Consider the following 13559-nt stretch of genomic DNA (forward strand, 5'->3'; position numbering starts at 1 on the left):
ACCTGGAACATGGGGTAGGTGAGAAAGGTTTCCAGTGTCCGCTCCTCACAGTCCGGTTTGGCCTCATATTGTTTCAGAAGTTTGTCGAAGTCTCGGTTCTGCTTGCAGTGAGCCAGGATCTGCAGACTGTACTGATGGTTCCGCACAAATTCTTGGTAAATGTTTAGCATCGGCAAAAGAATGTCGAATAGATCCGCTGAAGAAAGATACAAATCAGAGATTAACGGGGGGCTGAAAGTGAAAGAAATGACCGAGCCAGAAGCAGAAACCAGATCTCACCCAACACCAGTGTGGGCCAGCTGGAGATTCTCGCCTTCAGGCCCTGATAGAAGATCTGGTGCAAAAACATGATGGTTTCACTGAAAAAGAAAAAGGGGAAAACATTTGGAAAGTATTTAAGAGAAGTCCCATGTTACAGAAAAAGCCAGAGAAAACTTCTGGTTCACCATAAAATGATATCCACCTATTGAGAAAGATGCTGCTGACATCATCATGAGTGATGGGAGGCTTCTTAGAGCTGGCCGCCATACGCAGCGGGCGCAGGAAGTTATTGACCAGGATATGCAGTTGCTGCACATACTCTGCCTCGGCCTCCAGCATGCTGAACACCACCTGGTTCCTCTTACGCATGCTGTCTGCATGCGGAGATCTTGAGTAATCCTGGATTATGCTCTTCCACTTCCGCCGGCATAGCCATCCTCGTAAGAAACTCTGCACCTGCAGACAGCGCACACGGAGGGAACATAAAAGACTTCCTATGGTGCTCCACTGCTGGAACAGTTTATGATCCACAAGTAGAAGAGGCATCATTTACCTTTTTGATTTTCCTGATGTCAGTGTCCTCGGTTGATGCCGAGCTTGGAGTGGCCTGGATCCGCTCATTGTCCTTAAGTAGTGATGCAATCTGGAAGAAACATTTACATGAAAAAGAACAATTACAAATGTAAGAAATTTGATTGTCTATTATGATTCATTAGGAATTGATGGTTCATTGATGAGATGGGTTAGGGCCACGCTGGATCTGTGCATGCGGTCTACACTATACAGCTGGAGCTTATACTGTAATATTCCAAGATGGAAGCCAAAATTGTATTCTTTTGGCTTCTGTGTGGCTGATTTGTGTCTGCATACTGTTTGGGAAAGAACAGCAGACTGCACTTTCCCATACAGATACTACCTGCAAAGAAACATACAATCATGGTCGAAAGTGTTGACAACCTTGAAATTTTTCCAGAAAGTGAAGTATTTCTCCAAAAAAATTATTGCAATTACACCTGTTTTGTTATGCACAGGTTTATTTCCTCTATATGTATTGGAACAACACAAAAAAAGAGAAAGAAATAGACAAATTGGACATAACTTCACACAAAACCCCCAAAATGGACGGAACACAATTGTTGGCACCCTCAACCTAATATTTGGTTGCACACCCTTTGGAATAAATAACTGCAATCAGTCACTTCCTATAACCATCCACAAGCTTCTTACCTCTCAATTGGAATTTTGGACCACTCTTCTTTTACAAACTGCTCCAGGGCTCTCATATTTGAAGGTGCCTTCTCCCAACAGCATATTTAAGATCTCTCCACAGGTGTTCAATGGGGTTTAGATCCGGACTCATTGCTGGCCACTAAAGAACCCTCAAGTGCCTTGTTTCCATCCATTTCTGGGGGCTTCTTGAAGTATGTTTGGGGTCATAGTTCGCGCTGACACTGATGCACCCTCAGCCTGCAGGATAGCTTGAACTTCTTTGGAATTTTTCTCTGCCGTCCAGATCCAGGGAGATTACCTACAGTGCCATAGGTTGTAAACTTCTTGATGATGTTGCACATTGTGGACAAACATCAAGATCTCTGGAGATGGACTTGTAACCTTGAGATTGTTGATATTTTTCAACACGTTTAGTTCTCAGGTCCTCAGACAGTTTACTTCTCTTTCTGTTTTCCATGCTTAGTGTGGCACACAGACACACAATGCAAAGATTGAGACTACTTCTCCCCTTTTTATTTGGTTTCAAGTGAGATTTTCATATTGCCCACACCTTACTTGCCACAGGTGAGTTTGAACGAGCTTCACATGCTTGAAACAAAGCAATTGTTTTGGAGACAATTTTGGAAAGGTGCCAACAATTTTGTCAGGCCCATTTTGGGGATTTTGTATGAAATTATGTCCAATCTGCCTTTTTTCTCTTATTTTCTTTTGTGTTATTACAATACACACAAATCAAATAAACATGTGTATAACAAAAGGTGTAATTGCAATAATTTTCTGGGAGAAACACTTCATTTTTTGGAACAATTTCATGGATGCCAACTTTTTTTTGCCATGACTTTATGTACGTAGTACCTATAGTGGATGGAAGATTCAAAATCCATCCTGACTGTGGCTACAGTCGGGTGCAAACTTGCTGAAAGTAACCCCAGTTTTAGCCCCCCCTGCCAGAAAAAAAAAATATATATAGTGGGCACAGATGATGTCTGGACCTAGTCTGAAATTCTTTACAAATACTATTTAAAGGAAAACTGTCACCAGGTTTTCCCAATATAAAACAGAACTACCACTTTTAACACCTCTTTTACCAAAGGCAAGCAACCTGTATATAAGTGCCCGAATGCGAATGATAGGACTTTGTCCTCAGTCGGACAGGAGTAGCGAGATTGGCGGTGCTGTGTGAATGACGTAGGACGTGCCACCCACATCACTCAAGACGGGAGGACAATTACAGAAATAGAAGAGGCTACAAGCAACACCATCGAAGACCATCGACTTCCACCAGTCCGCACCGTATGCTACAATAATTAAATGTTTTTTTTAGGATTTGCAGAGGGAGTTGGGGGCGAACAAGAGACGGTAAAGGTAGTGGCTTTAGGTAATATTGGTAAGCCTGGTGACAGGTTGCCTTTAATACTATATTTCCCTGATGAGGATTTGGTGAGTTTTTGATGTTGCAGCATTTCTGCACCTATTAGGTAACTTAGGTTACTTTTTTCATTGTGCTTTTAATGTGTTTTTTTTACATTTTTGACACTGTGTATTTTGTCTCTCTCTATTTTAATAGACACTTGCATATAATTTTAACACTTTATCTGTGTATGGTGCAATCTCTCTTGTTTCTGTGGGAAATGTGACATTATATTGACAACCAGATGTTTTAGGACTCGTGTGATAAATGTTGATGACAGTGTGGGGCAACCAGTTACTTACAAGAGGAAAGGTATTGAACAGTTTTAAATTAATTAATCTATTTGCAGGAGGAATAACAGAGGAATGACAATATGCACAGTTCTAAAATAAAGTTGCTCCAGAAGTGCAAATATTTCTTATACCAAGCATGTAAGTTGATCCTGTTCAAACACAAAAAGCATTATATCATTTTAATTCCAATGTGATTCATTATTCCATTATAAAATACAAACCCAGTAGGCCCTTAGGTAATCGAAATTATAAGACCAACAGGTTTCTCTGCTTCGGATCTAGCAGTTCTCTGAATGCTGAGCTCTGTATAACCCCGCCCACATCACTGATTGGCTGCTTTCTGTGTACACTGTGTGTGGAGAAACGGCGGTCAGTGGGTGCTCTTGTCCCCTGGCCCAGCTGTCTTTAGCAAGACTGCATAACCAGGGCTCATACCACTGAACGTCCGCACTCGCTCCCCGTGGGCAGAACACTACTCAGACAATACAGGATGAGGGTAAAACAGTGTGTCAATACTTTATTGAACCACAACAAACAATAGCAAGCAGAACAGTCCCAGCAAATACCCAAGACGGTTCAAATTACACTGTCTCACCCTTCCGCTGACTCACCAGAATTAGAGCCGCTTCCAGTGTTGCATACCCCCACCAGTGGCTCCCCACTTTTGGCGGGCCCCCACTGTGAGGAGGCAACGACAAGCTTAGGAAGCTAAACGAGAGCGGTGAGGTATGTGGCTAGATGAACAGATTGTTCCAACCTGGATTCTTTAAGACGTCTCTGGGGTTTCAGTTATGGTCAATGACGCAGTCCTGTATTCTTTCAGCCGGGTCCGATGTACCCTTAGCTGAGATCCTGAGGAGTCACACTGACCAGAAGAAAAAGTCTCTATATATAGTGGCATGTAACCTGTGTTTAGATCTAACAAGTGTCCTTCAGTCTTACATCACAGATATAAGGGGAACAATGTTGATGAGATTAAGTAGCATTACTTGAATATTTAAACTATTTGCACAGATTTTCCCTCTCTGCTTTCGAAGTCAACAAACTGGCTCTGTAACACAATGCATAATTAGCATATCAGCAGACCTCACTATTCACAAGGATAAGAGCACACTATGTTATATCACATACCAGCTTACAAGTCAATATTCCAGGTTTACACTAACAAAAGTCTGTTTTCTTGACCCACCGGAAAACAACACTAAGGCTGGTTTCACATTTGCGCTTTATAGCCTGTGCACGGCCGCCGCTAAGCCCCGCCCCATCCGGTCATCGCCGCCTACTAGCGCACATGGACGCTTGTGATCTGCGCACCCTATCTTTAGCATAGGGTGCGCAGATCGTGCGCTGGCCGTGCGCTAGCAGGATTTTGCCGTGCGTTGCGCACTTTTGAAGGTGCGCCGTGCGCGCCGAAATGCAACATGCTGCGTTCGGCGCACACGGGTGCACCTTCAAAAGTGGGCAGCGCGCGGCAAAATCCTGCTAGCGCACGGCCAGCGCACGATCTGCGCACCCTATGCTAAAGATAGGGTGCGCAGATCGCAAGCGTCCATGTGCGCTAGTAGGCGGCGATGACCGGATGAGGCGGGCAGGGAGCCGGGAGGGGGCGGGGCTTAGCGGCGGCCGTGCGCAGGCCATCGCTGCGCTATAAAGCGAAAATGTGAAACCGGCCTTACATCCAAAAGCCAACATACAGATAAAAGGTCAACTCTTCTTGGTTTGTTAAACATGGTTGTCTGGGTAATTAAGATGTAATCTGGTTTCCTCACACTGTGCATAGGCTTAAAGCTGCTAATCAGTGGTGGGGGCAGGGTTATACAGAGCAGCAAGACTAGATGGCATGGGACACCAAGTCCAGTAGTGTTAATTTCCTGCTGATAAAACCTTGATTTTATTGAAATAACACCACACAGCCTAAAAAGTGACACATCAGTCTAATCAGGGTCTCAGCTCCTAAAAATGCTGCTCTCAGATTATATAGCAAAAACCTGCAGACAGATTCCCTTTAAAGGTTCTGTCCGGTTTTAAAGCGAACCTGTCAGCAGGATTTTGCTAAGTAAACTACAGGCATTATCAGGTTGGCCCAATTATACTGATTAATATGATACATGGGCTGAAGAAATCCGTCTTGTTGTTCTTGTGTAATCACTGTTAGAAGTTTGCAGCTAATGATATGCCCGTGTTCTGGGGCGGGACTGTAGGCAGGGTTTTATCTTCCTGCTCTAATCCAGAGAAACCAAGGAAAGACTCTACCCACAGGCTGCCCTGAAGCACAAATATGTTCCTCATCATCAAGACAGAGAGACAGCCTGTCTGTGCTTAAAGGCGGCCTGTGGGCAGAGTCTTTCCTTGGTTTCTCTGGCTTAGAGCAGGAAGATAAGACTCTGCCTACAGTTCCACCCCACAGCACGACCATATCGTTACCTGCAAACTTCTAACACTGATAACACAATAACCACTAGATGTATTTCTTCACCCCAGGTAACATTTTAATCAGAATAATAGCGGCAATGTGAAAATGTTTGTAGTTTACTTAGCAAAATCTTGCTGACAGGTTCAGTTTAAACTACACGTCTGCAGTCACTCTATGTGACTGCAGACCTGTAAATCCTCAGAGCTTGCACACAGCACACTGTGAGGATTCTCAGTTCAATGCTTACTGTAAACTCACACAGTTAGCTCCCCCTAGTGCCGGCAGTGCTCAGATATACAATGTACTACGTGATAAATCAGCAAAGAATGCCAAACCTTAAATTGGAAAGACATTAAAATGGACATTAACTCGGGCATACTAAATCTGGCTGATGTTTTATTGGGGCATATTCTGAGTCACTGGATTATGTGATTATTTGTATTCGTCACAATGCAACACAAAGGTTTTCATTGGCTAATCAATTGATAAATTGATTAATTATGGGGTTTCCGTCTACATAACGGATCACACACGGACAGAATATACACTACATATGAAATATTTAGCCCATGGACCTCAGGTCCACATGGAATAAAATTGCAGCAGTCTGTCTATTTGTTACGGACCAGACTAGGACATATAAATAGTAGATAGCGCCTGCCCCTGCTCACGGACCCAGCTATGTCCAGATTTTGTCCGCAAAGTTTAGCACTCATCTGAACTTTGTCTTAGGGGTTTAGTTCAGGATTTGGTTGATTGAAACCTGTTGCATACTGCTCCAGTATCTCACAGGTTAATGATGGCAATTGTTTAAGAAAAGTACAAAATATCGTCATAAATATTCAAGTTTTTTGCTTGTAATATCAAATAATTCTCATTAACACATCAAAGTGTCAGCAGCTGTGACACCGACATCACATCCCAATGACACCATGTCCTCCTCCTATTTATCTCAACACAAAGAGAGCACTACATGAAAAGTACATAGAGCTCAGCGCAGTAACACTGCACACAATAGAGCATTACAGGGAATGTGTCATCAGGAAATGTCCTGTTTTAAAATATATATTTTTTACATTATGTTTTTTTTCCCATATCACAATCTGTATTCAAATAAGAAAATAGAAATCTTGCCATTTTCATGATGGACAGTGAGGATTTTTTTTAACTAACTTTCTGATGTCTTTTTAGGAAATCCACATGCACAATCGCCACAATAAACAGATTCCACACCTATGTTTTGTATTGAAGCATCTAGTGAGCATGTGCAAAGGTCACTTTAAAGGTTAGGTGGGGGGCAAGGGCAGCTGTGAAATCACCTATTGTGATTGGTGGATCCTTTGTTATGAACTGTGTAAATAAATATTAACTATCATTGTAATCCTGCCTCTGAAGATAATGAGCCTGCTGAAAATTCTCCCTGAAACGGCAGGATGTAAGAGTCAAAAAAAAGTCCTAAAGACAAGTGGGAAAACTGCAAGATGACTACATTTGTTAAGTAAAAAAGATCATGATGTAATATTATGACCAATATTTTTACAAAATACATGTAACACAAAAATCTGATTTAAACAATAGGACATTTTCTGATAATCGCTTCCCTTTAACCACACATTGACTGGGCACACAAATACTGGGCAAACTGCACATGCCCTGGATCTGTAAGCATATAGAAGTCAGCAGACATGAGAAGCAGGAGCCTCGGAATGAAGGCAAATTGCTCCATAGATAGAGGCTGGTTTCACACATCCGACCGTCACAGCCTAAGTATGGACCGCTATGTCTAGACCGGTTGCAGATCTCCTGACTCTAATTCAATTGCTCCTTATGTGCTTATGAGGCTGTTGAGCTTCAGACAGGAGACTCGAGGCTGGTTAAGACATCACTGTTTTTTCTTGGCTGTGATAGTTGGATGCGTTAAATCAGCCTTAGTTGCTGCAGAAAATTAAAGTGTTCACCTAGGAGCATAGAGCAGGTGAAATAAGTATTTAACATATCACAAATTTTCAAAGTAAATAAATTTCTAAATGTGCTATTAACATGAAATTCTCATCAGGTGTCGGTAACAACCTATCTAAGACACACAGGCAAATAAATCAAACCATAGATGTATGTATATGAAGTTATCTGTAATAAAGAGAAAACACACAGTAAAAAAGTATTGTACACACGGAAAAACAGCCCCACACCATGATGTTCACACCTCCAAACTTCACTGTTGGTATGGAATTTTTTGTGTGGTATGCAGTTCCTTTTGGCCTCCAAACTGTCAGGATCCTGTCAGCGTCGGCAACTGCCACGGCTGAGCAGGGTGACTTACCCACACTGCGGGAGAGCACGGGGCCCAATACGGTAGTGAAGGTTTAAAGAGACAGGACCTGAGGTACGGAAAATAGTAAGGAGTACCAGGACCTAAGATCATGTGACTGCAGGGGGCGGGGCTTAGTGTCCTACTACTGCAGATGATGTAATGTACCTACTGCAGGAATACTGGAGAGGAAAACACAGGTCAGGCAAGCAGAGGTCATACACGAGAGGGCAGTGCGGTACCAAAGGATCGAGCAGAGAATAGTCAAAGTCACAAGCAGAGAGTCATACATGAGAGGGCGGTGCGGTACAAGAGGGACCGGCAGAACTCGTAACAGGGACAGAACCGGATCAAAACCAAACAAGCAACAAGTTATCAGGCACAAGGCACACGTACACAAAAGGTCAACTAACTCAGCTGAGGGCAGGAGTATAACTGACACCGGACCTAGGTCCAGTGAGCATTAACTAGCCGCCCTCTGCCAGAGAGAGGCAGCAATAATTAACCCCCTGTCTGACCAGGACTGGCCAAAACGAAACCCCGTCCTGGATCATGACAGTACCCTCCTCTCAATGGGGGGCCTCTGGACCCCCAGGTCTCTCAGGATACTTGGCGTGAAAGGCCCGGACCAACCGATCCGCATGAACCGATCGAGCAGGAACCCACGACCGTTCTTCAGGACCGTAGCCTTTCCAATGTACCAGATATTGAAGGGCACGATGGACCAACCTAGAGTCGACAATTCGCTCCACCTCGTACTCAGACTGCCCGTCTACCAAAACCAGTGGCGGGGAAGCTGATGATCCCTCCCCACCGGACCTCACAGGTTTCAAAAGGGCCCTATGGAAAACATTGGGGATCCGCAGAGATGGCGGGAGACGCAAGCGAAAAGCCACCGGGTTAACCACTTCGGTAATTTCATAGGGACCTATAAACTTAGGTCCAAGCTTCGCAGAAGGGACCTTGAGCCTTATATTCTTGGTAGATAACCATACCTTATCCCCAATCTGAAACACCGGTCCCGCGGATCGTTTTTTGTCTGCAAAAAATTTAAATTTATCCTGGGCCTTCGTAATGTTACTCTGGACCTCCCGCCATACCTCCTCCAACCGCTGGATAGTCTCATCCACCCCAGGACACCCAGAGTTCAAACGGGAAAATTTTCCAAAATGAGGATGAAACCCATAATTGCAGAAAAAGGGAGATGTACTCGTAGACTAGTTAATGCGGTTGTTAAACGCAAACTCGGCCATCGGTAACACAGAACACCAACCATCCTGTCGGGCTGAGGTCAAGCAACGCAGAATTTGCTGCAGAGACTGATTGGTCCGCTCGGTCTGCCCATTAGTCTCTGGGTGATAAGCGGATGAAAAGGACAGACCAATACCCAACCTCTTACAGAAAGCCCTCCAAAATCTGGAAACAAATTGCACCCCTCTATCAGACACCACATTCAAGGGTACTCCATGCAACCGCATCACATGCTCAACAAACAATCTGGACAATGTTTCCGCATTAGGTAGAGCTGCCTAAGGTACAAAATGTGCCTGCTTACTAAACCTGTCCACCACAACCCAAACGACGGTATTACCCTTGGAGGGGGGGAAGGTTGGTGATGAAATCCATGGACAAATGAGTCCATGGTCTCTCAGGAATTGGCAGTGGTACCAATTCCCCGGCCGGCCGGTTATGGGGGGGTTTTGCACGGGCACAAACATCACATGCAGACACATATTCCCCAACATCAGAGGCTAAAGAAGACCACCAGAATAATCTAGCAATGGCCTTCCGGGTAGCCGAGATCCCTGGATGTCCACCCAGAACTGAGTCATGGAACTCCCAGAGGACCTTCAGACGAAACTGAGCTGGCACGAAAAGTTTATCCACCGGCTTAACCGGAGGTGCAAGAGACTGGGCTTCCCGAATCTCCCGTTCCAACATATTAGAAACACCTGCCACCACCACCCCAGGCTGAAGAATGGAGGATGGAGGTTCGGGGGGGACACCGGATCTAGACTGCGTGACAAGGCATCAGCTCTGACATTTTTGGATCCTGGCCGAAAAGTGATCGAGAAGTTGAATCGGGAAAAAAAAAGTGACCATCTAGCCTGTCTGGGAGTCAACCTTTTAGCTGACTCAATGTAAGCTAGGTTTTTGTGGTCCGTAATTACGGTTATAGGATGGACAGCCCCCTCCAAAAAATGCCTCCATTCTTCAAAGGCCAACTTTACGGCCAGAAGTTCTCGATTCCCAACATCATAGTTTCTCTCCGCAGGGCAGAATTTCTTCGAGAAAAAGGCGCAAGGTTTCAAATTGGTCAACGTGGCGGGTCCCTGGGACAATACCACCCGTCCACCTCAACAATAAATGGTTCAGACGGGTCCGGTTGAATAAGAACCGGAGCAGACATGAAACATTTTTTTAAAAACTGAATCGCCGCTATCGCTGCGGCTGACCAATTCTTGATATCGGCCCCCTTTTGAGTCATGTCTGTGAGGGGTTTAACCACCTGTGAGAACCCCCTTATAAATTTACGATAATAATTGGCGAATCCTAGGAAATGCTGCAGAGCCTTCAAATCACAAGGTTGAACCCACTCGACAATGACCTGCACCTTATTAGGATCCATGCGATACCCTTCAGCAGACACAATGAACCCCAGTGTCAGGACTCTGGACACTTTTGCTATGTTCTGGAATTTTGCCCTTCTCCAAGATGGTGGTCTGGCCTTCATGTGTTCCTGTCTGCTGCCTTTAAGACTCCACCCCAGTCATTAATCAATGCTGGAGTATTCTGCCTGTGTTCCTTTGAGTACTGGGTTGTCCTGGCTTCTCAGCTGCTGTAGCTTGCTGAGGTTGTTCCATTCGTGGTTGCTTCAAGAGACTATACTGCACTCCCCTGCTGCTGCCCGCTCCACAGCCACTGGCTGTCTCCGCTGCTCTGCTGTCCCGTTACCTGCTGCCACCTGATCGGTGAGACTTACTGTTTGCTCCGTCCTAAAGAATCTACCGTGTGCTTGCTACTTGTGGTTCTGCGATTCCGGCTGACTCAGCGGCCCTGCCGTGCCCTAACCGGACCAGGGTTAGGGTACCTACTGGATAGACTTTCTGAGAACTATACCGTACTGATAACGGCATCTGTTTCCATAGCGACCGGCTATAACGTTCTGGACTTTGTTTCTAAACTATGCTCCAAGCATTCGATACTTTGAAAGGCGTATACCCTGCAACTGGCCGCTGACCTCTAGCGGCAGTTTATTGACTTTTGTGTTTGCCTTGTTCACACTGTGCACGCATGGTTTTGCTGCGTTCTTATATAAACTCGATTCACTTAACTCTGGACTCTGCTGTGACTGTGCTTCATGCCAAGAAACCCCTGTAGTATCCACTATAATTGTTACAGGATACTCCAGCCCAAAAAGAGGGGTTTGCAGGAGCTATGTCAGACAGCAAGATGGAACAGGTGTACACCATGCTCCGTTCCCTGCAGCAGGATATGAATGTTCTGCAAAAGAAAGTTGAAAGCGTGGAACGTAATCAACGGGGTTTTGGGCAGAACCTGCAGGACTTAGACGCTCGAGTTGCAGCACAGGAAAGCAGATTGACTGGATTGGAGACCCAGTGTGGACAAGACTTCCAGGACATCAGTACACAGATGGCAGCTCAGGGGGCTTGACCTGTGACTTTGCCTGCAGGGCACGTACCACCACCTAGCCTTCCTAAATTACCACCATTTAGATACAATGGCGACCGCGACAAGTTTCGTGGATTCGTGAACCAATGTATGCTGTACTTTGACATCCATGCTGATCATTTCCCAACGGGCCGTTCTAAAGTGCTATGTATAATCATGCTGCTGACCTCACGTGCGCTTGCTTGGGCGAATCCTATGATCGAGTCTCGTGACCCACGCATGAATGTGCTGGATGATTTTTTGGCCGCCATGGCATTAATGTTTAACGATCCAAATCGTCGCGCTTCTGCTGAGAACGCGCTGCTATCTTTGCGCCAGGGCAAGCGCTCGGTTATTGAATATGCGACCGACTTCAGGCGACTAGCAGTAGATACTAATTGGGACCTTTATGCACAGGTTCCCATTTTTAAGAGAGGCCTGTCCAGCGTGGTAAAGGATGAATTAGCCCGCTCAGAATCCCCACAGGAGCTCGAGGCTTTTATACAGCATTGCGTGCGCATAGACATTCGCCTTACTGAGCGCAGGCAGGAAAAGCTGGCTGTGTATAACCGCATGTCTAATTTTTCCCTTCCTCCCAAAGAAACTGCAGGTAAGACATCTCGGGGTGTGGAGGAGGTACCGATGCAGATTGACTCAGTTCAGAGGCGTGATAGTAATGAACGCCGGGAACATCGCCTTCGGGAGAGTTTGTGTTTTTATTGCGGCCAGTCAGATCACTTCCTGATTAACTGCCCAAAATGTCCTAAACGTCAGAACAAAGTGGTAGCTGCAATTGGGGAGCTGGATGGCAGTGATACGGAATCCGACACTTCTGAGTGTAGCCTGCCTATAGATGCAGTGTTTCAGTCGCTTGCTATGACCACACCCCCCGGGGAAGTGAAGGAAAAGAGCTCTCATTGTTCCCTCCCTATTAAAATCTTGTGTGCTGGAAGATGGATTTCCAGCTCAGCTATGATCGACTCAGGGGCGGGGGGCAATTTTATGGACATTTCCTTTGCCAAGGAACATGGCATTCAGTCTTGTCAGAAGGCTTCTCCAATTAATTTGGAGACAGTAGACGGCTCACCCCTAATCTCTGGCCCTGTAGACCAGGAGACAATACCTCTCACGATCTTATTGGAGCCGGATCATCAGGAGCAATTGTCGTTCTTATTAATCTCTTCTCCACATTTTCCCGTGATCCTAGGTATTCCCTGGTTGCGCTCTCAGAACCCAACCATCAACTGGGAGACCAAGGCGATCACTTTCCCAACAAGGGAGAAGTCTGCTACGGAGACAATCTCTACATCCTTGAAGGCCGAATCTCCTATACAGGTAGTGGGGATACCAACTGTCTATAAGGAATTTTCTGATGTGTGTGACAAGGAGAAGGCGGACCAGCTCCCGCCACACAGACACTATGACTGCCCTATTGAACTCCTTCCCGGGGCAGCGATCCCCTTTAGTAATGTCTACCCTCTGGCTGCACCAGAACTTCAGGCCCTAAAAGAGTACATCGATGAAAATCTGGCCAAGGGCTTCATACGCCCTTCTTCCTCGCCAGCTGGGGCGCCTATATTCTTTGTGAAAAAGAAGGATGGGACACTAAGACCATGCATCGATTATCGGGGACTTAATAAGGTAACCATACGTAACCGCTACCCTCTACCGCTAATACCTGAATTAAAGGAGAGAGTCCGCCAAGCAAAAGTCTTTTCCAAATTAGACCTTCGTGGGGCGTATAATCTAGTGCGTATTCGACCTGGGGATGAGTGGAAGACAGCTTTCAGATGCCGTTATGGACATTTTGAATATCTAGTAATGCCCTTTGGACTGTGTAACGCGCCAGCGACCTTCCAACACCTTGTCAATGATATTTTCAGGGATCTATTGGACCAGTTTGTGATCATATACTTGGACGACATTTTGATTTTTTCAGACTCATTGCAGGAACATGAGGAACATGTCAAG

The 13559-nt window shown here is 45.4% G+C and overlaps 1 protein-coding gene across 2 annotated transcripts in view; it reads right to left on the reverse strand.

The window, feature by feature from the left end:
• Positions 1-13559, reverse strand: part of RASGRF1 (Ras protein specific guanine nucleotide releasing factor 1) — a 127017-nt gene that overhangs the window by 73001 nt on the left and 40457 nt on the right. For both annotated transcript variants that reach the window (XM_073569009.1, XM_073569008.1), the window contains exons 4-7: positions 815-904; positions 464-717; positions 280-359; positions 3-196 (exon numbers count right to left, since the gene is read on the reverse strand). In XM_073569009.1, the coding sequence (XP_073425110.1) occupies positions 3-196; positions 280-359; positions 464-717; positions 815-904 (618 nt within the window). The remainder of the gene's footprint in view (positions 1-2; positions 197-279; positions 360-463; positions 718-814; positions 905-13559) is intronic.

This window comes from Dendrobates tinctorius, unplaced genomic scaffold, assembly GCF_039654945.1.
Source record: "Dendrobates tinctorius isolate UK_male_01 unplaced genomic scaffold, ASM3965494v1 ptg000022l, whole genome shotgun sequence".
Classification (NCBI taxonomy): domain Eukaryota; kingdom Metazoa; phylum Chordata; class Amphibia; order Anura; family Dendrobatidae; genus Dendrobates; species Dendrobates tinctorius.